The sequence below is a fragment of the Oncorhynchus kisutch genome, linkage group LG10, assembly GCF_002021735.2.
Source record: "Oncorhynchus kisutch isolate 150728-3 linkage group LG10, Okis_V2, whole genome shotgun sequence".
Classification (NCBI taxonomy): Eukaryota; Metazoa; Chordata; class Actinopteri; order Salmoniformes; family Salmonidae; genus Oncorhynchus; species Oncorhynchus kisutch.
This window is the reverse complement of record NC_034183.2, coordinates 8,093,690-8,120,707: the sequence shown is the minus strand read 5'-3', so window position 1 is coordinate 8,120,707 and position 27,018 is coordinate 8,093,690. Positions and strand designations below refer to the sequence as shown.

The following is a 27,018-nucleotide window of genomic DNA, read 5'->3' as shown; positions in this document are numbered from 1 at the left end:
GAAATGAACCCGGGTCTCCAGCGTGACAGCCAGGGATCCTCAACACAACACTAAATAGGACTGAAGGGGAGAGTTCCAAGCCCCCAATCAATCATCAAAAATATTCACTAGGATGTCAATTCAAAAAAAGAGTTGAGGAAGAGACATGAGGGCCCAACCGATCTACTTTATTAACCAATGAGGGCTTTATTACATATAAGGAAATAAATAAGGAAATAGGAGGACAGATAATGATCTAAACTCTCCCTGCCATGACTGTTGTTAAACTCTTATAGATGGGGACGTACTAGTACTCAGTGTTGGCTCTCTCTCCGCGGGTCTCTTGGATCTCCTCCCCATTCTTCATCCAGAAGCTCTCCTTGTGGGCACTGTGGGCTGAAGTTAGGTTGCACTGCAAAGTGATGGGCAGGCTGTGGTGATCAGTGGGCAGCATGATGTGGTCCGACGAGTTGATGGAAGGCTCTGAAACACCAATAAAACACTTCCAATATTCAATCCCATTTCAATACATTCAACAGATGAATGTTACTGACGTTTCCAATTAACTGAAAAACATTGAGGAAAATGTACAGTTCAGTTGATGAAAGGCTCTGAAACACCGATAAGACATCAGGGTTAAGGTCAATTCCATTTCAAATGGTATCTTATTCTTGTAATTTCCAATGTAGTTCATTGAAATTAGTTGAAAAGCAATGAGGAAAATTGGATTTGAATTTCAGGCTACTCCCAGAATTGACTGAATTGAAATGGAATTGACCCCAGCCCTGATAGAGACATCACACAGGCTTGTGTTACTAAACAACCCTGTAGTTCACTTCAAACAAGCACAATGAGTGGTAGGCACATACAGTATGAGTACTTTCCCATACCAGAGTCGTACACATACAGTATGAGTACTTTCCCATACCAGAGCCATACACATACAGTATGAATACTTTCCCATTCCATAGCCGTACACATACTGTACAGTATGAGTACTTTCCCATACCAGAGCCATACACATACAGTATGAGTACTTTCCCATTCCAGAGCTGTACACATACTGTACAGTATGAGTACTTTCCCATACCGGAGCCATACACATACTGTATAAGTACTTTCCCAAACCAGAGCCATACACATACAGTATGAGTACTTTCCCCTACCAGAGCCATACACATACAGTATGAGTACTTTCCCCTACCAGAGCCATACACATACAGTATGAGTACTTTCCCTTACCAGAGCCATACACATACAGTATGAGTACTTTCCCCAACCAGAGCCATACACATACAGTATGAGTACTTTCCCTTACCAGAGCCATACACATACAGTATGAGTACTTTCCCATACCAGAGCCATACACATACAGTATGAGTACTTTCCCATACCAGAGTCGTACACATACTGTACAGTATGAGTACTTTCCCCTACCAGAGCCATACACATACAGTATGAGTACTTTCCCCTACCAGAGCCATACACATACAGTATGAGTACTTTCCCCAACCAGAGCCATACACATAAAGTATGAGTACTTTCCCCTACCAGAGCAATACACATACAGTATGAGTACTTTCCCCAACCAGAGCCATACACATAAAGTATGAGTACTTTCCCATACCAGAGCCATACACATAAACAGGATGTCTATAAATGGCTCTGGTCTCTACCTCCATTGATTTGCAGATAGAGCAGTCAGTGTTGGTTTGAAATCTACTTGGCATCCAGCAATTCAGCACAGAAGGTTATAGAGCTGACATAGGGGTTAAAGGTTAGAAGTCAGGGTTCTGGGACTGGGTAGTGATTTAGGGCTAGTGTTTGATAGGTTTCCATGTCCTTCGTAACCCAGAACCATATATATTTATACATGCTGAACAAAAAATATAAACGCAACATGTAAAGTGTTGGTCCTATGTTTCATGAGCTGAAATAAAAGATCCCAGAGTTTTTCCATACACACAAAAAAGCTTATTTCTCAAAAATGGTTGTGCACAAATGTATTTACATTCCTGTTAGGGAGCATTTCTCCTTTGACAAGATAACCCATGCACCTGACAGGTGTGGCATATCAAGAACAGGATTAAATAGCATGATCATTACACAAGTGCACCTTGTGCTGGGCACAATAAAAGGGCCACTCTAAAAATGTGCAGTTTTGTCACCCAACACAATGCCACAGATTGATTACTCAAGTTTTGAGGGAGTGTGGAATTGGCATGCTGACTACAGGAATGTCCACCAGAGCTTTTGACAGATAATTTAATGTTAATATCTCTACCATAAGCCGCCTCCAACGTCGTTTTAGAGAATTTGGCAGCACGTCCAACCGGCGTCACAACCGCAGAACACGTGTATGACGTCGTGTGGGCGAGCGGTTTGCTGATGTCAACGCTGTGAACAGAGTGCCCCATGGTGGCAGTGGGGTTATGGTATGGGCAGACATAAACTACGGACAATTAACACAATTGCATTTTATCGATGGCAATTTGAATGCACAGGGATAACATGGCGAGATCCTGAGGCCCATTGACATGCCATTCATCCGCCGCCATGACCTCATGTTTCAGCGTGATAATGCATGGCAATTCCTGGAAGCTGAAAATGTCTCAGTTCTTCCATGGCCTGCATACTCACCAGACATGTCACCTACTGAGCATGTTTGGGATGCTCTGGATCAACGTGTATGACAGTGTGTTCCAGTTCTCGCCAATATCTAGCAACTTCGCACAGCCATTGAAGAGGAGTGGGACAACATTCTACAGGCCACAACAGGCCTGATCAACAGCCTGAAATCTATGCGAAGGAGTTGTGTTGTGCTGCATGAGGCAAATGGTGGTCACACCAGATAGACTGGTTTTCTGATCCACACCCCTACTTTTTTTTTTTTAAGGTATCTGTGACCAAAAGATGTATATCTGTATTCCCAGTCATGTGAAATCCATAGATTATGGCCTATTTAAAATGACAGATTTCCTTATATAAACTGTAACTCAGTAAAATCTTTGAAATTGTTGCATGTTGCATTTACATTTTTGTTCAGTATAGATACAGTACATATTCACTGGATCAGAGTGTCTACAATATGACTCAAATGTAAATACATGAGACTGTCCAAACCCATGTTTAAAAATGTGGCGCTACCCTAACATACACAAACATTTCTAAGAATGAAATATGAAAGAACACAAAAGGACAAAATGAAAGGGAAATCAAAGTATCAGTGCAGATGGGTGAGATAGGTTAGGGTGGGTTATAGAGGTTAGGGTGGGTGAGATGGGTTATAGAGGTTAGGATGGGTGAGATGGGTTATAGAGGTTAGGATGGGTGAGATAGGTTAGATAGGTTAGGGTGGGTTATAGAGGTTAGGGTGGGTGAGATGGGGTTAGATAGGTTAGGATGGGTGAGATAGGTTAGATAGGTTAGGGTGGGTTATAGAGGTTAGGGTGGGTGAGATGGGTTATAGAGGTTAGGATGGGTGAGATAGGTTAGATAGGTTAGGGTGGGTTATAGAGGTTAGGGTGGGTGAGATGGGTTATAGAGGTTAGGATGGGTGAGATGGGTTATAGAGGTTAGGATGGGTGAGATGGGTTATAGAGGTTAGGATGGGTGAGATAGGTTAGATAGGTTAGGGTGGGTTATAGAGGTTAGGGTGGGTGAGATGGGGTTAGATAGGTTAGGATGGGTGAGATAGGTTAGATAGGTTAGGGTGGGTTATAGAGGTTAGGGTGGGTGAGATGGGTTATAGAGGTTAGGATGGGTGAGATAGGTTAGATAGGTTAGGGTGGGTTATAGAGGTTAGGGTGGGTGAGATGGGTTATAGAGGTTAGGATGGGTGAGATGGGTTATAGAGGTTAGGATGGGTGAGATAGGTTAGATAGGTTAGATAGGTTAGATAGGTTAGGGTGTGTTATAGAGGTTAGGGTGGGTGAGATGGGTTATAGAGGTTAGGATGGGTGAGATAGGTTAGATAGGTTCGGGTGGGTTATAGAGGTTAGGGTGGGTGAGATGGGTTATAGAGGTTAGGATGGGTGAGATGGGTTATAGAGGTTAGGATGGGTGAGATAGGTTAGATAGGTTAGATAGGTTAGGGTGGGTTATAGAGGTTAGGGTGGGTGAGATAGGTTAGATAGGTTAGGGTGGGTTATAGAGGTTAGGGTGGGTGAGATGGGGTTAGATAGGTTAGGATGGGTGAGATAGGTTAGATAGGTTAGGGTGGGTTATAGAGGTTAGGGTGGGTGAGATGGGTTATAGAGGTTAGGATGGGTGAGATAGGTTAGATAGGTTAGGGTGGGTTATAGAGGTTAGGGTGGGTGAGATGGGTTATAGAGGTTAGGATGGGTGAGATGGGTTATAGAGGTTAGGATGGGTGAGATAGGTTAGATAGGTTAGATAGGTTAGATAGGTTAGGGTGGGTTATAGAGGTTAGGGTGGGTGAGATGGGTTATAGAGGTTAGGATGGGTGAGATGGGTTATAGAGGTTAGGATGGGTGAGATAGGTTAGATAGGTTAGGGTGGGTTATAGAGGTTAGGGTGGGTGAGATGGGTTATAGAGGTTAGGATGGGTGAGATGGGTTATAGAGGTTAGGATGGGTGAGATGGGTTATAGAGGTTAGGATGGGTGAGATAGGTTAGGGTGGGTTATAGAGGTTAGGATGGGTGAGATAGGTTAGATAGGTTAGGGTGGGTAAGATGGGTTATAGAGGTTAGGATGGGTGAGATAGGTTAGATAGGTTAGGATGGGTGAGATAGGTTAGATAGGTTAGGATGGGTGAGATGGGTTAGATAGGTTAGGGTGGGTTATAGAGGTGAGGGTGGGTGAGATGGGGTTAGATAGGTTAGGATGGGTAAGATGGGTGAGATAGGTTAGGATGGGTGAGATGGGTTAGATAGGTTAGGATGGGTGAGATGGGTTAGATAGGTTAGGATGGGTGAGATGGGGTTAGATAGGTTAGGATGGGTAAGATGGGTGAGATAGGTTAGGATGGGTGAGATGGGTTAGATAGGTTAGGATGGGTGAGATGGGGTTAGATAGGTTAGGATGGGTAAGATGGGTGAGATAGGTTAGGATGGGTGAGATGGGTTAGATAGGTTAGGATGGGTGAGATGGGTTAGATAGGTTAGGATGGGTGAGATAGGTTAGATAGGTTAGGATGGGTAAGATGGGTTAGATAGGTTAGGATGGGTAAGATGGGTTATAGAGGTTAGGATGGGTGAGATAGGTTAGATAGGTTAGGATGGGTAAGATGGGTTAGATAGGTTAGGGTGGGTGAGATGGGTTAGATAGGTTAGGGTGGGTGAGATGGGTTAGTTGGGTAAGATGGGCTAGATGGGTTAGTTGGGTAAGATGGGTTAGATAGGTTAGGATGGGTGAGATGGGTTATAGAGGTTAGGGTGGGTGAGATGGGTTAGATAGGTTAGGATGGGTGAGATAGGTTAGATAGGTTAGGATGGGTGAGATGGGTTAGTTGGGTGAGATGGGTTAGGTAGGTTAGTTAGGTTAGGGTGGGGTGGGTGAGATGGGTAACATGGGTGAGATGGGTTAGATAGGTTAGGGTGGGTTAGATAGGTTAGGGTGGGTGAGATGGGTTAGGTGGGAGAAACATAAGGTAGTAGGCCTACGAGAAGGAGAAAGAAGAAAACAGAGGATGTTGAGTGAAGAGTGAGCCTTACTAAACACTATGGTCTCAGTGTAGACGACAGGAGGGAACCTTACTAAACACTATGGTCTCAGTGTAGACGACAGGAGGGAACCTTACTAAACACTATGGTCTCAGTGTAGACGGGAGGGACCTCTACTTAACACTATGGTCTCAGTGTAAGCTGCAAGACCTCGGAGGCTCCATGGGATACACTGGGAGAAGCTGCAATACCTAGGAGGCTGCATGGGATACACTGGGAGAATCTGCAAGACCTAGGAGGCTGTATGGGGTACACTGTGAGATGCTGCAAGACCTAGGAGGCTGTATGGGGTACACTGCGAGAAGCTACAAGACCTAGGAGGCTGCATGGGGTACACTGGGAGGTCTAGTGAAGCTGCTAACTAAGGAGCTTAGGCACAGAGGGAGATTGTTCTTGATTTTCAGGATGTATGGGGGGGGGCACAGAGGGAGAGCTCTGCTATTTATTCATTTTCAGGGTGTATGGTTGGTGATTTGCAATTCATTAGGAACCCCATTAGCTGCTGCAAAGGTATCAGCTACTCTTCCTGGGGTCCACATGAAACATGACATAATACATAACACAGAATATTATTAGTCAAGGACTGAAATACATACATTTAAAATGTCACACATAGCCTACATATCAGCACATACACACGATATCTAGGTCTAATACATAATACAGTGCACATTACAATACAAGGTATATAAAATGGCTCTTCACAGTGCCTTTTGTGCGGTAAAGTGTTCTTTTAATCTGGTATTATTGCTTGTTTGAGTTACCTGGGTTACCAGAGAGTTCCATGTAGTCGTGGCTCTATTTAACACTGTGTGTTTCCCAGCCTCTGTTCTTAACTGACTTGCCTAGTTAAATAAAGGTAAAAAATATATATAAAAAGTATATTTTTGTAGAGATAGCAACAATTCTTCACCTCTTCCACACCCACTTTGTAGAACTCAAAGAGCTTGTCTTTCATTATTGGGTCCATTATGCATGAATATGAAGGTTCAGCATGTTTTGTTTGCATGCCATACCCAAGTTTGCTAATCTTACCAACAAAAAAGTGTTTTGTTATGAACAAGCCATCTGCCTAGATGGAAGATCGAGCCGAGTTTGTTTTCTTGTCTAGAATTTCATTGAAATACTCCAGAGCTTTTAACTATCATTCTTTATATAATCTATCTCTGTTCTATAGTATAGTTTCCTCTCATTTGTGTTTAGTTTAGTTAGGTGATTTCTCAATTGACTGTGTGTTTGCCAGTCTGCTGTGTTGTCAGACTTATTTACTATTCTCTTTGCTTCATCCCTCTCAGCCATACAGTTTTTAAAATCATCATCTATCCCATGGGGATTTGGCAGTTTTAAATGTTCGTTTCTTGATGGGAGCCTATCAGTAACCGGAAGAAGCAGTTTCATAACTGCTTCAAGTGCAGCGTCCGTCCGGATGTTCCTCATTACACACATTAAACCTACAAAATATTTTTCACATCTTCGACATAGAAATCATTGCAAAACCTCTTGTATGATCGTTTATACACAATTTTAGGTCCAGTCTTTGAAACTTTTTTTCTTCTAGATATGGCTATTACATTTTGATCACAACCAGTCAATATTTAGGTCACCCAGAAAATATACCTCTCTGTTGATATCACATGACATTATCCAACATTTCACACATATTGTCTAGTCCAAATACTGACTTTTAGCACTTGGTGGTTTCTATAGCAACTTTGAGAATAGGCTTTAGTTTAGGTAGATTAACCTGTAGCTATATTACATATTACGCCTAACAGAAAAATGACTTTGGACATACATGACAACACTTCCTCCATTTGCATTTCTATCTTTCCTGTATATTCTATAACCATGTATAGCTACTACTGTATCATCAACGGTATCATGACAGGTCGCAGTTGTAAATGAGAACTTGTTCTCAACTGGTTTACCTGGTTAAATAAAGGTGTTCTCAACTGGTTTACCTGGTTAAATAAAGGTGTTCTCAACTGGTTTACCTGGTTAAATAAAGGTGTTCTCAACTGGTTTACCTGGTTAAATAAAGGTGTTCTCAACTGGTTTACCTGGTTAAATAAAGGTGTTCTCAACTGGTTTACCTGGTTAAATAAAGGTGTTCTCAACTGGTTTACCTGGTTAAATAAAGGTGTTCTCAACTGGTTTACCTGGTTAAATAAAGGTGTTCTCAACTGGTTTACCTGGTTAAATAAAGGTGTTCTCAACTGGTTTACCTGGTTAAATAAAGGTGTTCTCAACTGGTTTACCTGGTTAAATAAAGGTGAAATAAAATATCTTTCTTTAAAGGCACTATCTAAGTGTTTTTCCAGAGACGGACGAATATGAATGTTTTCTGATGTTAATAAGTTGTCTATTTCATGAACCTTGTTTCTCAGGCTACATATGTTAAAATGGGCTATTTTTTGCACTTTTATGGGTTGCTTGTTTGTTTTTAGTGCTATTCTGAGAGGCATGTTCCGAGGTAGACATGTCAGTGACATTTACATTTGAGTCAATAATAGTGAGTGGGCTTCTTCCTAAGGCAGACAGTTTCAGAGCAAACAGTGGAATTAAATTCTATGTGGATATGCTTATTGCAGACAGTAACCTCGGAGATAACTGGTAAAGGAACATAGATTGGGTTACTTACATTCACTGCACTTCTATTTCTCTGGGAGATAATACGATATAATATGATGTAATACGATACGATACAATACAATACGATATAATATGATGTAATACGATATAATATGATGTAATACGATACGATACAATACAATACTATGTAATACGATATAATATGATGTAATACGATATAATATGATGTAATACGATATAATATGATGTAATACGATACAAAACGATGTAATACAACACAATACAATACGATACAATGCAATATGATACAATACAATGTAATACGATGTAATACAATACAATGTAATACGATACAATACGATGTAATACGATACAATATGATACAATACAATGTAATATGATGTTTTAGGCTGGATGTAAAAAGGGCTTTATAAATACATTTGATTGATTAATATGGGGAAGGGTAGGGATGAATTGGGACTGGCTACTAATGAAGCCGCTAACCATGAGGGGCGTGGGGGTTACTCTACTGTCTCTGACCACTCACTCTGCAGCATAGTAATGGTAGCTTGTGCTCTGATCCAGGCAGAGTTTTGGTGCAGATCGTTACGTCTTGGATCATTACTGGCCCGACATTCGTACGTCCCAAAATCCTCCAGACCGAGAAGCGTGACGCCCAGAACGCTCACGCCGTTGGTTCCGTACGCCGTGTTGATGGACACGCGATGTTTACGGGCACCGTCCCAGAGCTGGCGGAAAGAGTCGGCCCGGTTGATCTCAGAGTACCACCACTGGACCTCTGGGGTCGGGTTACCGACCACGTCACAGTACAACTCAAAGGTGTCGCCTGTTAGTTTGGTCTCAGACAGGGGAGACTTCACAAAGCCAGCTATGGAGGTGGAGTAGTGGAGTAGGAGTGTTGCCATCCACAGGAGAGGATGAGAGTAGAGAGTAGTGTTGCCATCCACAGGAGAGGATGAGAGTAGAGAGTAGTGTTGTCATCCACAGGAGAGGAGAGTAGAGAGTAGTGTTGTCATCCACAGGAGAGTATGAGAGTAGAGAGTAGTGTTGCCATCCACACGAGAGGATGAGAGTAGAGAGTAGTGTTGCCATCCACAGGAGAGGATGAGAGTAGAGAGTAGTGTTGCCATCCACAGGAGAGGTTGAGAGTAGAGAGTAGTGTTGTCATCCACAGGAGAGTATGAGAGTAGACAGTAGTGTTGCCATCCACAGGAGAGTATGAGAGTAGAGAGTAGTGTTGCCATCCACAGGAGAGTATGAGAGTAGAGAGTAGTGTTGCCATCCACAGGAGAGTATGAGAGTAGAGAGTAGTGTTGTCATCCACAGGAGAGTATGAGAGTAGAGAGTAGTGTTGCCATCCACAGGAGAGTATGAGAGTAGAGAGTAGTGTTGCCATCCACAGGAGAGGTTGAGAGTAGAGAGTAGTGTTGTCATCCACAGGAGAGGAGGAATGTATCCATCCACAGGAGAGGAGGAGTGTTGCCATCCACAGGAGAGTATGAGAGTAGAGAGTAGTGTTGCCATCCACACGAGAGGATGAGAGTAGAGAGTAGTGTTGCCATCCACAGGAGAGGATGAGAGTAGAGAGTAGTGTTGCCATCCACAGGAGAGGTTGAGAGTAGAGAGTAGTGTTGTCATCCACAGGAGAGTATGAGAGTAGACAGTAGTGTTGCCATCCACAGGAGAGTATGAGAGTAGAGAGTAGTGTTGCCATCCACAGGAGAGTATGAGAGTAGAGAGTAGTGTTGCCATCCACAGGAGAGTATGAGAGTAGAGAGTAGTGTTGTCATCCACAGGAGAGTATGAGAGTAGAGAGTAGTGTTGCCATCCACAGGAGAGTATGAGAGTAGAGAGTAGTGTTGCCATCCACAGGAGAGGTTGAGAGTAGAGAGTAGTGTTGTCATCCACAGGAGAGGAGGAATGTATCCATCCACAGGAGAGGAGGAGTGTTGCCATCCACAGGAGAGTATGAGAGTAGAGAGTAGTGTTGTCATCCACAGGAGAGGAGGAGTGTTGCCATCCACAGGAGAGGAGGAGTGTTGCCATCCACAGGAGAGGAGGAGTGTTGCCATCCACAGGAGAGGAGGAGTGTTGCCATCCACAGGAGAGGAGGAGTGTTGCCATCCACAGGAGAGGAGGAGTGTTGCCATCCACAGGAGAGGAGGAGTGTTGCCATCCACAGGAGAGGAGGAGTGTTGCCATCCACAGGAGAGGAGGAGTGTTGCCATCCACAGGAGAGGAGGAGTGTTGCCATCCACAGGAGAGGAGGAGAGTAGAGAGTAGTGTTGTCATCCACAGGAGAGGATGAGTGTTGCCATCCCAAAGGAGAATAGTGTGTAACCATCCAAGTGAGCCGGGGAGGGTAGAGATAAAGGGTAAGTGTGTAGGATGGATGAAAAGGTGAGAGAATGAGAAAGGATAAACGAAAGGAATCAGTTGGGAGGGAAAAAAAGAGAAGTAAAATGTTAAATCATAAGGCTAAGGTAGACTCAATCAGAATCAGAAAAAAGAGAAGTAAACTGTTAAATCATATAGCTAAGGTAGACTCAATCAGAATCAGAAAAAATAGAAGTAAACTGTTAAATCATATAGCTAAGGTAGACTCAATCAGAATCAGAAAAATATGACAGCAAATAATATGGTGATGTTAGAAACCAGACAGCGATCAACTGAGTAAAATAAAAAATCAATAAAAACGTAATAACCTTTGTGTTACACCGTCAGTGACCTAAATGGGGCGGCTAAATGGGATACCTTAGTAGTTAGAGTGTTACACCGTCAGTGACCTAAATGGGGCGGCTAAATGGGATACCTTAGTAGTTAGAGTGTTACACCGTCAGTGACCTAAATGGGGCGGCTAAATGGGATACCTTAGTAGTTAGAGTGTTACACCGTCAGTGACCTAAATGGGGCGGCTAAATGGGATACCTTAGTAGTTAGAGTGTTACACCGTCAGTGACCTAAATGGGGCGGCTAAATGGGATACCTTAGTAGTTAGAGTGTTACACCGTCAGTGACCTAAATGGGGCGGCTAAATGGGATACCTTAGTAGTTAGAGTGTTGGGACTAGTTGGGACTAGTAATCCGAAACGGTTGCAAGATCGTATCCCCCGAGCTGACAAGGTAAAAATCTGTCGTTCTGCCCCTTAACAAGGCGGTTAACCCACTGTTCCTAGGCCGTCATTGAAAATAAGAATTTGTTCTTAACTGACTTGTGTCGTGTCTTTACTATCATTAAATGAAGACTTTTAGTTTTTATTAATTAGTATTACGCGATTAAACTGATTAATCATGTAACTGTAATTAACTAGGAAGTTGGGGAACCAAGGAAAATATTCAGATTACAAAGTTATAATTTCCTAATATAACTTTTCAGATATTTTATATCTGATCAATTAGTCTTCGAATTAATGAATTATTTATTTTTCCTCACGTTAGTCTCATTCCGTAAATTGTTGGTTATCTGCACGAATCCAGTCTTCACTATGAGTCATCCATACATCAATTGTCTTAAATCATTTATTTACTAACTAAGTAATTCACAGAAATGCATAAACAAACAGACAAAGTAAATATGTTTACAAGAAATGATAAGGGAATGTGCCCCTAGTGGGCTAAACCGGCATGGCAGCTTGTTGTACAAAAGGTAAGTGGGGGTCAACTGAGAAGACAACACACAGATGATAATTATAACAATTGAAATGCTAATCCTTTGCACATGAACGCTCACTCATTCGGGAACAATTGCAATCAATATATATATTTACGCTCAGTGTGTCGTCGGGATCTCTGCTGAAAAGTTTGTTTCTGTTGGATAGTTTCCGTCCTCTCTCTCTCTCTCTCTCTCTCTCTCTCTCTGCCGTGGTTAGAGTGGGTAGTTCAGAGTGACATTCATTCATGTCGTTATAAAATGGATGTTGTTGTTTTTTTTGTCGGTCTTCGCGTTCAATGATACCGAATTCCTAGCTGCAGACTAGTAATTAATATCAAAGACTTGTTCTTATTCTGTCGGTATTGATAGTCTAAGAGTTTAACCACGTGGTATGGTTAAAAGATTCAGCAATCATCTCAACCTTTGTCCTCTCGTAATGGAGAAAAACATGGGCTGGTGATAGAAAACCCGAGTGGGGGTTTTATTCGGAAGGGCAGAAAAGGGCCTGTCCAAGGATGCCCGACCATAACTGTGCTCATGGACGGTCCTCTGATTTAGTTAAACTCAAAAGGGAATTGGAGTATCCTTCATTAAACAGTCCAAAATCACATTACACAATTTTACAAACAGTATCATCCTCACTCATTCATCTTATACAGCAATTAGATGTAAACCTCATATCTGAGGCTATTATATAAACAGCATTATGGTAATGTGGCCACACCGTCTCCCATGAGTTTTACAAACTTGTACCAAACGGACCAGTTCGTAGCTGGATTCTTCACCGATCTTTTCTACCTTCTCCAGAACATAAATGTTGTTCGGACCTCAAGTTCTGTGAGGTGGAAGAAATTCCTTTGTTCTCTATGAAACTTCACTCTGTCTCTATATTGTGTGTCCATGAGGCAGAATCTTCCCTAGGAATTTACGACCTCTCTGCCCACAGCAGCCTGGTTGAAGGAGCAGAGAGAGGGGGATGGTGCTCGCTGTACCCAGAGAGGTAACATCATGACACTAGCCTAGTTAAATAAAGGTAAAACATTTCTTTTTTTAAATGTTCTACAGGAGAAAAAAAACACGTCTTTTTTTTTAGTTCATTATAATAAATCCTCTATATTATTTATAGAGTATTAATACGATTATTATCTATAATTAGTATTAATATTAAATCATCCAGAAGAGACTACCACGGGCATACTGTGTAACCGTAAACGTCAACATTCACTGTCTGAGTATCAGTTGGCAGTGACCTCAATACGATCTCGAATTTCTATACCTGTTATTTCTGAGACATTGTCATTCAATAGTCATTCCTATCCCCCGACACTGAGGATGCCTAATGAGGCCCAAATGGCACCCTATGTCGTGCACTACTTTTTTGGGGGAACAGAAAAATAACAGTACTGCCATAGCAACTGAACATTTGAACCCGTGACTTTGTCATCATGCATATCACCGCATTTGAAAAAACAGTGTTTGCATCCCAAATGACACCCAAATAGTGCACTAAATAGGGAATAGGGACTCAAATAGTGCACTAAATAGTGAATAGGGTGCAGTTTGGGATGCAATACTTGTCCTCTAATGACGTTTCTGGGCTTGTGTCTGAATCATAATGCTGCTCACATCCACAATGCAGCCAGCCAGGCAGTAAGACAGTAATACCATTACCCAATAGCAGTTATACTATTAACCAACTACAAGGTCTACAAACATTATAGACCATCAGAAGATTGAAAAGATTTGGCATGGGTCCTCAGATTCTCAAAAAGTTCAACAGCTGCACCATCGAGAGCTACACCACTGGTTGCATCACCGCCTAGCACGGCAACTGCTCGGCTTCCGACCGCAAGGCACTACAGCGGGTAGTGTGTACGGCCCAGTACATCACCGGGGCCAAGTTTCCTGCCATCCAGGACCTCTATACCAGGCGGTGTCAGAGAAAGGCCCTAAAAATTGTCAAAGGCTCCAGCCACCCTAGTCATAGACTGCTCACTGCTACCACATGGCAAGTGATAGTCTAGGTCCAAAAGGCTTCTTAACAGCTTTGACCCCCCAAGCCATAAGACTCCGGAACAGCTAGCCAAATGGCTACCCAGACTATTTGCATTGCCTCTGTCCCCCTCTTTTACGCTGCTGCTACTCTCTGTTAATTATCTATGCATAGTCAGTTTAACTCTACCTACAAGTACTGTACATATTACCTCAATTGCCTCGACTAACCGGTGCCCCCCCGTACATTGACTCTGTACCGGTACCCCCTGTATATAGCCTCCACATTGACTCTGTACCGGTACACCCTGTATATAGCCTCCACATTGACTCTGTACCAGTACCCCTGTATATAGCCTCCACATTGACTCTGTACTGGTACCCCCTGTATATAGCCTCCACATTGACTCTGTACTGGTACCCCCTGTATATAGCCTCCACATTGACTCTGTACCGGTACCCCCTGTATATAGCCTCCACATTGACTCTGTACCAGTACCCCCTGTATATAGCCTCCACATTGACTCTGTACTGGTACCCCCTGTATATCGCCTCCACAATGACTCTGTACTGGTACCCCTGTATATAGCCTCACTATTGTTATTTTAGCTCTTTAATTATTTGTTACTTTTATTTGTAATTTTTTTACTTAACACTTATTTTTCTTAAAACTGCATTGTTGGTTAAGGGCTTGTAAGTTAGTATTTCACTGTAATGTCTACATCTGTTGTATTTGGCGCATGTGACAATTTGATTTGATTTGATCTCTGGTAGTCTAGTACATATAGTAATTGCATAACAAATGCCTCTTTTAAAATGCCTCTCTTTTGAAATGATCCACATTATGTTGGATGAGGGCAGATTTTTTGAGTGCTTTGCTTCGAAGAGAAATGATGTCTTTCATACCGACTCACGATTTGAACCTGTACATGAATTACTGCTATTGCTGGTTCATTAACTATAGCACTGACTGGCTGGCTCCCTTAGTCAACTGCTAGTCAGGGTTGGGGTCAATTCAGAATTGAGTTGCGAATTGGTCATTAATTCCAATTTAATTATTGAATTGAACCCAACAGGAAGCAGAATTTGAATAGAATATGAATTAGGGTACAGTGCATTCAGAAAGTATTCAGACCCCCTTCCCTTTTTCAACATTTTGTTATGTTTCAGCCTTATTTAGAATAAGACTGATTCCCTGACCTGTCAATGTTTTTAATTAGCTGATTTTGATTTCGTTATACTCTTGTGAATTCTATGGTTTTCACTGGATTACTTGTTGTTTTTCATGTTGTTTTTGTAATGGCTTGGTGCTGCCTATCTTGGCCAGGACGCTCTTGAAAAAGAGATTTTAATTCTCAATGAGCCCTTCCTGGTTAAATAAAGGTTAAATAAATAAATAATATAATGACCAATCAAAAACAGACATTTTTGCAAATGTATAGAAAATAAAAATACATATATGTGTATTTACAGAAGTATTCAGACCCTTTGCTATGAGACTCGAAATTGAGCTCAGGTTGCATCCTGTTTCCATTGATCATCCTTGAGATGTTTCTACAACTTGAACCTGGACTTGAACCCGATCTAACATCTCTGGAGAGACCTGAAAATAGCTGTACAGCGATGCTCCCCATCCAACCTGACAGAGCTTGAGAGGATCATCGGAGAAGAATGGGAGAAACTCCCCAAATACAGGTGTACCCAAGACGACTCAGGTGTACCCAAGACGACTCAGGTGTACCCAAGACGACTCAGGTGTACCCAAGACGACTCAGGTGTACCCAAGACGACTCAGGTGTACCCGAGACGACTCAGGAGTACCCAAGACGACTCAGGTGTACCCAAGACGACTCAGGTGTACCCAAGACGACTCGAGGCTGTAGTTGCTGCCAACGGTGTTTCAAAAAGGTACTGAATACTTATGTAAATAGAATATTTCAGTTTGAAAAAAAATCTAAAATCCAGTTTTTGCTTTGTCATTATGGGGTATTGTGTGTATATTGATGAGGGAAATCTAATCGAATCCTTTTTTAGAATAAGGCTGTAACGTAACAAAATGTGTAAAACGTTATTTTTATATCATGCTATCAATACTAAGTTTAACATGTTCTTTAAACATTTCATTTTTAAAACTCAATTCTCCTTCAACAAGTTTATAACAATTACAGTGATGTGGAAATATTGTAAGATCATTGTATAGGCTGTCTTCAATAATTGAAATTATTAAGTTATAAAATATTAGAAAAATATTAGAAAAATACCTTTTCCAGAATACATTAGATCAACCACTCAGAACACAACGAAAGGGAATCTAAAATCTCATGACAACAATAGAAACCAAATACTGCTTGACATCTTCGATTATCATCAAGCTATTATCATCAAGCTAATATTTGAAATGGTATCTGTATTATTTAGAGGTGACAGATGCTTCTGTCAAAATATTTGTCAAAGGAATGATACTTACAAGTTTCCAGTTAAAATTTATTTGAATTGGTTTGAATTTATTTCAAATTCAATTCAAATTCTGCTTCCTGTGGTGTGTGGCTAATTCACATTCAAATTTCAATTCATGGGTTGAATTTAATTAAATTCAGAATTGACCCCAACCCTGATGCTAGTCACTGTGCATCTGCATTCCTTGCTCTTTGGGGTTTTAAGCTAGGTATCTGTAAAGCCCATTGTGACAACTACTGATGTAAATAACAACTTTATAAAATGCATTTGATTGGCCGATTGAATTTGATTGCTAGTACACCGACAGAATACACTGTGCAAAAAGTCTTGTACGTATTTATGTTGCGGCCAAGATGGCAAGCTAATTCCCAGTGTGAATTAATAAAAGAGGCTACAATCTGATGTAATCTACAATGCCACCAGCCAGGCAGCAACTGAGTAGTATTACATAAAGATCAACAATTTGCAAATGCCTCTTTTCTCAGAAATGATCCACATTATTCATGTGGAGCTCGATAAAAAGGTCTGATCCACATTATTATTGTGGAGCTCGATAAAAAGGTCTGATCCACATTATTATTGTGGAGCTCGATAAAAAGGTCTGATCCACATTATTATTGTGAGGCTCAATAAAAGGGCTGAAACGGGAAGGACACATGGTTAATGAGTTCTTTGCTTTGCTCGCAAAATAAATACTGTCTGTCATAGAGACACAGGATGTGAATCAATGACCTTGTCATCACTTCAAGTAATTTCCATCCTGATGCTGCACATCATCCTCTTCCTTTGGAAACACTGACAACCTACAAAACATATATAAATTACGTCATCTATAGTTCACAGAATATAGAGATGACTAGCTCGTCAAACGCTACAGTAGTAGGTTACACGAAGAGAACCCTCAGTACAAATAGCAGTCCAATACTGATATCTGAAGATGTTGTTGAGTTCTGTCTCTTTGAGATATAAAAAACAATAGACCTGGGAGAAGAGAACAACAATTGATTACACGGCTACTGAGAGGAGGTAGCTGAGGCTAGGCAATGTGCTGTGCTGTGCAGTCTGATAGAGAGAAAGAGAGAGAGAGAGAGTGAGAGAGAGAGAGAGAGAGAGAGAGAGGGAGATAGAGAGAAAAAAAAGAGGGAGGGAGGGAGTGTGATAGAGGGTGAGAGAGGGAGAAAGAGAGTGCGAGAGAGAGAGAGAACACGAGAGACAGAGAGAGAGAGATAGAGAGAGCCGGAGAGAGGGAGGGAGAGTGATGGAGAAAGAGTGACAGACAGAGCAAGAGAGCGATAGAGAGAGTGCGAGAGAGGGAGAAAATGAGAAAGAGAGAGGGGAGGAGAGAGAGCAGGAGAGAGAGGGGGGGGCAGAGAGAGAGAGAGAGAGAGAGAGAGGAGAGCAGAGCAGAGGGAGAGAGAGCAGAGAGGGAGAGGGAGCGAGAGAGATGAGAGAGAAGAGAGAGAGAGAGGGGGGGGAGCAGAGAGAGAGAGAGGAGAGCAGAGCAGAGAGAGAGAGAGCACAGAGGGAGAGCGAGAGAGATGAGAGAGAAGAGAGAGAGAGAGGGGGGGGGGGAGAGCAGAGAGAGAGAGAGAGGAGAGCAGAGCAGAGAGAGAGAGAGCAGAGAGGGAGAGCGAGAGAGATGAGAGAGATGTCTAGTTTGCTGCAGCTCAGTGTTCTGTCTCTCTAGGGAGGATGTGCCTCCATAGTGACAGGTCCCCTAGGTGCCTCCTCCAGCCTCTGGCATAAACAGGAGAACCAACAGCGTGCAAGTGGAAGGCTTTACTACTTGTTGCTAGCACGTATGAGCCTTTATAATGTATTATTATGAGGCTAACAATATGTAATGCCTCTCCGTGTAAAATTACTATCTGGTTGTTATTAAGTTAGGATCATTAGGAGATGATAAAACAGTATTTTTCTATTGTTTCCCCAAGTTTGTTTGTTTGTCTGTTGGTTTTATGTTTGTTTTGATCCACTACCAGAGGGATGTCACAAAGCTTCACTCGGTTTAAGGTCATTCAAAAAAAAAAGTTTTTAGATGGGGTTATTTTCCTAAGCTACTCTTGAATATGGGTTGTCTCATCAATTATTCCCATGCCTATTTCTAGAAAATATTAACTTATTTTAGAATATTTTGGTTAGAATACATGCTCATGACAAGTCTTATAATGCATTATAACTAGTGATGAGGTCAACAAAATCTATACAGTCACATATCAGGATATGTGACGGTCCCTGTACTAAAACCCCTGTATGTATCCTTCATAACTAGTTGTCTGTCCCTGTACTAAAACCCCTGTATTTATCCTTCATAACTAGTTGTCTGTCCCTGTACTAAAACCCCTGTATGTATACTTCATAACTAGTTGTCTGTCCCTGTACTAAAACCCCTGTATTTATCCTTCATAACTAGTTGTCTGTCCCTGTACTAAAACCCCTGTATTTATCCTTCATAACTAGTTGTCTGTCCCTGTACTAAAACCCCTGTATGTATCCTTCATAACTAGTTGTCTGTCCCTGTACTAAAACCCCTGTATTTATCCTTCATAACTAGTTGTCTGTCCCTGTACTAAAACCCCTGTATTTATCCTTCATAACTAGTTGTCTGTCCCAGTACTAAAACCCCTGTATTTATCCTTCATAACTAGTTGGCTGTCCCTGTACTAAAACCCCTGTATTTATCCTTCATAACTAGTTGGCTGTCCCTGTACTAAAACCCCAGTATTTATCCTTCATAACTAGTTGGCTGTCCCTGTACTAAAACCCCTGTATTTATCCTTCATAACTAGTTGGCTGTCCCTGCACTAAAACCCCTGTATTTATCCTTCATAACTAGTTGGCTGTCCCTGCACTAAAACCCCTGTATTTATCCTTCATAACTAGTTGGCTGTCCCTGCACTAAAACCCCTGTATTTATCCTTCATAACTAGTTGGCTGTCCCTGCACTAAAACCCCTGTTTTTATCCTTCATAACTAGTTGGCTGTCCCTGTACTAAAACCCCTGTATTTATCCTTCATAACTAGTTGGCTGTCCCTGCACTAAAACCCCTGTATTTATCCTTCATAACTAGTTGGCTGTCCCTGCACTAAAACCCCTGTATTTATCCTTCATAACTAGTTGGCTGTCCCTGCACTAAAACCCCTGTATTTATCCTTCATAACTAGTTGGCTGTCCCTGTACTAAAACCCCTGTATTTATCCTTCATAACTAGTTGGCTGTCCCTGTACTAAAACCCCTGTATTTATCCTTCATAACTAGTTGGCTGTCCCTGCACTAAAACCCCTGTATTTATCCTTCATAACTAGTTGGCTGTCCCTGCACTAAAACCCCTGTATTTATCCTTCATAACTAGTTGGCTGTCCCTGCACTAAAACCCCTGTATTTATCCTTCATAACTAGTTGGCTGTCCCTGTACTAAAACCCCTGTATTTATCCTTCATAACTAGTTGGCTGTCCCTGTACTAAAACCCCTGTATTTATCCTTCATAACTAGTTGGTTGTCCCTGCACTAAAACCCCTGTATTTATCCTTCATAACTAGTTGGCTGTCCCTGCACTAAAACCCCTGTATTTATCCTTCATAACTAGTTGGCTGTCCCTGTACTAAAACCCCTGTATTTATCCTTCATAACTAGTTGGCTGTCCCTGCACTAAAACCCCTATATTTATCCTTCATAACTAGTTGTCTGTCCCTGTACTAAAACCCCTATATTTATCCTTCATAACTAGTTGGCTGTCCCTGTACTAAAACCCCTATATTTATCCTTCATAACTAGTTGTCTGTCCCTGTACTAAAACCCCTATATTTATCCTTCATAACTAGTTGTCTGTCCCTGTACTAAAACCCCTATATTTATCCTTCATAACTAGTTGTCTGTCCCTGTACTAAAACCCCTATATTTATCCTTCATAACTAGTTGTCTGTCCCTGTACTAAAACCCCTATATTTATCCTTCATAACTAGTTGTCTGTCCCTGTACTAAAACCCCTATATTTATCCTTCATAACTAGTTGGCTGTCCCTGTACTAAAACCCCTATATTTATCCTTCATAACTAGTTGTCTGTCCCTGCACTAAAACCCCTGTATGTATCCTTCATAACTAGTTGGCTGTCCCTGCACTAAAACCCCTGTATGTATCCTTCATAACTAGTTGGCTGTCCCTGCACTAAAACCCCTGTATGTATCCTTCATAACTAGTTGGCTGTCCCTGCACTAAAACCCCTGTATTTATCCTTCATAACTAGTTGGCTGTCCCTGCACTAAAACCCCTGTATGTATCCTTCATAACTAGTTGGCTGTCCCTGCACTAAAACCCCTGTATGTATCCTTCATAACTAGTTGGCTGTCCCTGCACTAAAACCCCTGTATTTATCCTTCATAACTAGTTGGCTGTCCCTGTACTAAAACCCCTATATTTATCCTTCATAACTTGTTCTCCATCTTCTTTTTAAATAGGGAGACAATTTATTTTTTGCGCTTTTATTTCCCTGACTGATCAAAACTAGTTTTCTCACATCTCTCTCTCGTCCCTCTGCAGCAGACATATAGTGAGCAATACGTTTGGAACATAGAATCGCAATAAAATCACAGTTTCGACTCGCAAAACATATAGAATCATGAGAATTGCAATACATATCGTATTGGCACCTAAGTATTGTGATAATATCGTATCGTGATAATATCAGGTCGCAATGGTAAATGAGAACTTGTTCTCAACTTGCCTACCTGGTTAAATAAAGGTGAAATAAAATATCGTATTGTGGTAATATCGTATTGCGATAATATCAAATCGTGATAATATTGTATTGTGGCAATATCGTATCGTGATAATATCGTATTGGGGTAATAGCGTACCGCGATAATACCGTATCGTGATAATATTGTACCGTGATAATATCGTATCGTGATAATAGCGTATCGTGATAATATCGTACTGTGATAATACCGTATCGTGATAATATCGTATCGTGATAATATTGTATCGGGGTAACATTGTACCGTGATAATATCGTACCGTGATAATACCGTATCGTGATAATATCGTATCGCGATAATATCGCATTGTGGTAATATCGTATCGTGATAATATCGTATTGTGGTAATATCGTATCGTGATAATATCGTATTGTGATAATATTATACTGTGGTAATATCGTACCGTGATAATATCGTATTGGGGTAATATTGTACCGTGATAATATCGTACCGTGATAATATCGCATCGTGATAATATCGTACCGTGATAATATCGTATCGTGATAATATTGTATCGTGATAATATCGTATCGTGATAATATCGTATCGTGATAATATCGTATCGGGGTAATATTGTACCGTGATAATATCGTATCGTGATAATATCGTATTGTGGTAATATCGTATCGTGATAATATCATATTGTGGTAATATCGTATCGTGATAATATCGTATTGTGGTAATATCGTACCGCGGTAATATCGTATCGCGATAATATCGAATTGTGGTAATATCGTATCGTGATAATATCGTATCGTGATAATATCGTGATAATATCGTATTGTGAGGTCCCTGGCGGTTCCCAGCCCTTATAACGGCATCATAATACATTAAACTGCCGATTTAAAGTAAAGTGTTGCCAAACAAAACAAGCTTCATTAACAGTCTCACACCACACCACACCACACCACACCACACCACACAGATAGCCCTACACAAAGAGATGTCAAAAACACAACACAAACCCATCGTTACAGTCCTACTGTACCTCGTACAGCAATACAATAAATCATCTTTCAACAAGGAAAAATGCATTTTCCTCATCTCAGCTATTTTCTCAGTTACTAGTGTGACATTCTCATAAAATACATTCAGAGCGTGGTTGAGGAAGACAAAAAATAACGAATTTCAGCTAATTAATAAATTCAGCTTTGAACCATTCAGGCCTTTTCTTGAGGTGGTTCTGAGAAAATGTTAAATATATGAACCGAGCTATAGTCGAAGTTAGAACAAGGTCACTGATAGCATTTAGCAGACACTCTTACAGGAGCAATTAGGGTTAAGTGCCTTGGCTCAAGTCCTCATGGAGAGATTTTTCGCCTAGCCGGCTAAGGGACTTGAACCAACGATCTTTCGGTTAATGGGCCAACAGCACTTAACTGCTAGGCTACGTGTCGCAAACAGAGCTAGAATAAGGCATATGGGTTTGTGTTCTGAGAAAATGCTACGTATTTAAACTCTCTGTTCAAACAGAGCTAGAATAAGGCATATGGGTTTGTGTTTGCAGTATAACAAGAGGGTTAGAGATACGGTCATAAAATGATGTCAAGGTAAAGCTGAGGGGTTTATACGGTTATGTTTGAGAAAGAGAACGCACGTTACTATTTATAACTGTATTTTTTCCCCCACCAGTTTTGTTTACAAAAGATAACAACATTAGGAAATTACAATCCATGTATGTGACTTTTTTAAGCATGTTCCCGTAGAAAAATACAGCTATAAATACCAACCTGCTTGCTCTTGAAAAACATAACCCCCCCCAGTTTGACCTTGACCTCTTTTGAAGACCTTAACCGGTTCTTCTTCTTCTTCTTTATTTTACCTTTTGGGGGCGTGTCAGGGGTTGGGACTGCTAGGGTGGGTGAGAGGGTAGTGGGTGGTGGGGGTAGGTTAGCACTTTCTTTTGGGTTTGAGTTAGGTTGCGTTGTGTCTGCAAAATATCAAAAGAAATGTATCACGTCAAAAAAGGGCCTAAAGAACAACAGACAGTAAAGACCAGTGTTACTACACAACATGGGTGTAAGAACAACAGACAGTAAAGACCAGTGTTACTACACAACATGGGTGTAAGAACAACAGACAGTAAAGACCAGTGTTACTACACAACAAGGGTGTAAGAATAACAGACAGTAAAGACCAGTGTTACTACACAACATGGGTGTAAGAACAACTCAAACAACAGAAAACACAACCGTTTAGAGAAAGTCGTGAGGTGGGACCAGAGAATCCAGTGATTATAGGTCATAAACCAATCACATCCCTCCTTTAGGATTGCACAGTCAGCAAATCAGTGATTTCTCTGATACTTACCCATTGAATAACATAGACATTGACATTATAGGTCATAAACCAATCACATCCCTCCTTTAGGATTGCACAGTCAGCAAATCAGTGATTTCAGTGAAATCAGTGATTTCTCTGATACTTACCCATTGAATAACATAGACATTGACATTATAGGTCATAAACCAATCACATCCCTCCTTTAGGATTGCACAGTCAGCAAATAACCAGCAGAAGGAGATCCCTTTTAATCCATTTTCCCCATTCACTGTGTTGGTGGTGCTCAAATAATTGATGATTACTTACATAATTAGCAGAAAACCCACTCTGTACATTTGATGTACTTGATGTACAATATATTGTTTTAAATAATAAGTGTTAAAATGTACAAAATCAAAAAAGGGTACTTTTGAGATATTCCTATTTTCTAATTTGAATAAATGAATGTGAAGATGTGTATTTCAGAATCTAGACATATACCATATGTTAGAGCACACGAAAAGGAGGATAATGACACTAAGATGTTGTCTGTATAATGACACTGAGATGTTGTCTGTATAATGACACCAAGATGGTGTCTGTATAATGACACTAAGATGTTGTCTGTGTAATGACACCAAGATGTTGTCTGTATAATGACACTAAGATGTTGTCTGTATAATGACATCAATATGTTGTCTGTATAATGACATCAAGATGTTGTCTGTATAATGACACCAATATGTTGTCTGTATAATGACACCATGATGTTGTCTGTATCATGACATCAAGATGTTGTCTGTATAATGACATCAAGATGTTGTCTGTATAATGACATCAAGATGTTGTCTGTATAATGACATCAAGATGTTGTCTGTATAATGACACCAATATGTCTGTATCATGTTGTCTGTATAATGACATCAAGATGTTGTCTGTATCATGTTGTCTGTAAAATGACATCAAGATGTTGTCTGTATCATGTTGTCTGTATAATGACATCAAGATGTTGTCTGTATCATGTTGTCTGTATAATGACATCAAGATGTTGTCTGTATCATGTTGTCTGTAAAATGACATCAAGATGTTGTCTGTATCATGTTGTCTGTATAATGACAATAAGAGGCGACTCCGGGATGCTGGCCTTCTAGGCCGAGTTGCAAAGAAAAAGACATATCTCAGACTGGCCAATAAAAAGAAAAGATTAAGCTGGGCAAAAGAACACTGGACAGAGGAACTCTGCCTAGAAGGCCAGCATCCCGGAGTCGCCGCTTCACTGTTGACGTTGAGACTGGTGTTTTGCGGGTACTATTTAATGAAGCTGCCAGTTGAGGACTTGTGAGGCTTCTGTTTCTAAAACTAGACACTCTAATGTACTTGTCCTCTTGCTCAGTTGTGCACCGGGGCCTCCCACTCCTCGTTCTATTCAGGTTAGAGCCAGTTTGCGCTGTTCTGTGAAAGGAGTAGGACACAGAGTTGTACGAGATCTTCAGTTTTCTCACATGGAATAGCCTTCATTTCTCAGAACAAGAATAGACTGATGAGTTTCAGAAGTTTGGTCTTTGTTTCTGGCCATTTTGAGCCTGTAATCGAACCCACAAATGCTGACGCTCCAGATACTCAACTAGTCTCAAGAAGGCCCGTTTTGTTGCTTCTTTAATCAGAACAACAGTTTTTAGCTGTGCTACCATGATTGCAAAAGGGTTTTCTAATGATCAATCAGCCTTTTACAATGATAAACTTGGATTAGCTAACACAACGTGCCATTGGAACACAGGAGTGATGGTTGCTGATAATGGGCCTCTGTACACCTACATAGATTTTCCATTAAAAATCTGCCATTTCCAGCTACAATAGTCATTAACAACATTAACATGTTATTTTAATGGACAAAAAAATTTGCTTTTCTTTCAAAAACAAGGAGATTTCTAAGTGACCCCAAACTTTAGAACGGTAGTGTACATACACACACACACACACACACATTTACACATACACACACACACACACACATACACACAGACACACACATACACACACACACACACACACACACACACTTACACATACACACACACACATTTACACACACACATTTACACACACACACACACACATTTACACATACACACACACACACACACATTTACACACACACACACACACATACACACACATTTACACATACACACACACACACACACACACTAACACACACACACACATTTATTGAGGAGTGCACGCAACGTGGCCGGTAAGGTTTGCATGTCACAGGAGGCGTGTCTGTAGGTCTACAAGGAGATTAATAAAAACAGTCCATTTCATCAACATAAAAATGTAAAAATCATATCAAACATCCTTCCTCCTAATGAAGTTTCTATGTGAGAATTTCCAGAACAATCTGAGACCCCCCCCCAAAATAAAACGCTGGAGTGGAATCACCCAATACCTTACTGGCATTGAGGCCAAGTGGAACACTTGCACACACACACACACACAGAGTACACACACACACACAGTACACACACACACAACGCACATACACACACCGTGTTGAGAGTCATTGTTAAAAGAATTGCCACAACACATGAATTGCCACAACACAGTCTGGTTGAACAAGATGGAAAGCTTTGCTCACTAAGTGAAGTAAAACAACAGCAACGTTTTTCCCATCTAGTTTAACCAGGGTACCAACACAGGGTCTCCTCTGTCCTCGCCTCCTTCCTTCCCTAAGGCCTTTTCTTCCTGTGGTTTTGAGAAGGAGGTGAGGAGAAAGGAAAAAGATGATTGGAGATAGATTCAGACAGACTCAGTGACAGTCTGACTCAAATGTGTGGGAGGGGAGTGTGTGTGTACGTCAGCAAATTAAAAGAGAAAAAGACAATCGAAGACTGTTGATCAAGACCCCGGCATTAATCCTGAACCTAAACTGAAGATGGCATAGAGAGATAGAACAGGAGGAGTTCTACTTAATTCTGTGACATTTGACCTTTATAATTCATCTTAGTAATCACATCATGAATAACGACAAAATGGCAAACATTATGAAAGAAGGAAAGGAAGAAAAATGGGAGGACAAGATGAACAGAACAGAGCTGTACCTGTAACTAAGGAGGGATGACGAGGAGAACAGAGCAGAGCTGTACCTGTAACTAAGGAGGGATGACGTGGAGAATGGAGCAGAGCTGTACCTGTAACTAAGGAGGGATGACGAGGAGAACAGAGCAGAGCTGTACCTGTAACTAAGGAGGGATGACGTGGAGAATGGCGCAGAGCTGTACCTGTAACTAAGGAGGGATGACGAGGAGAACAGAGCAGAGCTGTACCTGTAACTAAGGAGGGATGACGAGGAGAACAGAGCAGAGCTGTACCTGTAACTAAGGAGGGATGACGAGGAGAACAGAGCAGAGCTGTACCTGTAACTAAGGAGGGATGACGAGGAGAACAGAACAGAGCTGTACCTGTAACTAAGGAGGGATGACGAGGAGAACAGAGCAGAGCTGTACCTGTAACTAAGGAGGGATGACGAGGAGAACAGAGCAGAGCTGGACCTGTAACTAAGGAGGGATGACAAGAACAGAGCAGAGCTGTACCTGTAACTAAGGAGCTCACTGCTGGCGC

At 41.2% G+C, this 27,018-nt stretch overlaps 1 protein-coding gene across 2 annotated transcripts in view; it reads right to left on the bottom strand.

Moving 5' to 3' along the window:
* The window catches only part of LOC109898258 (neuroplastin-like), a 49,374-nt gene that overhangs the window by 14,126 nt on the left and 8,230 nt on the right, over window positions 1–27,018 (bottom strand). For both annotated transcript variants that reach the window (XM_031833004.1, XM_031833005.1), the window contains exon 2: window positions 288–462. In XM_031833004.1, coding sequence (XP_031688864.1) covers window positions 288–462 — 175 coding nt within the window. The remainder of the gene's footprint in view (window positions 1–287; window positions 463–27,018) is intronic.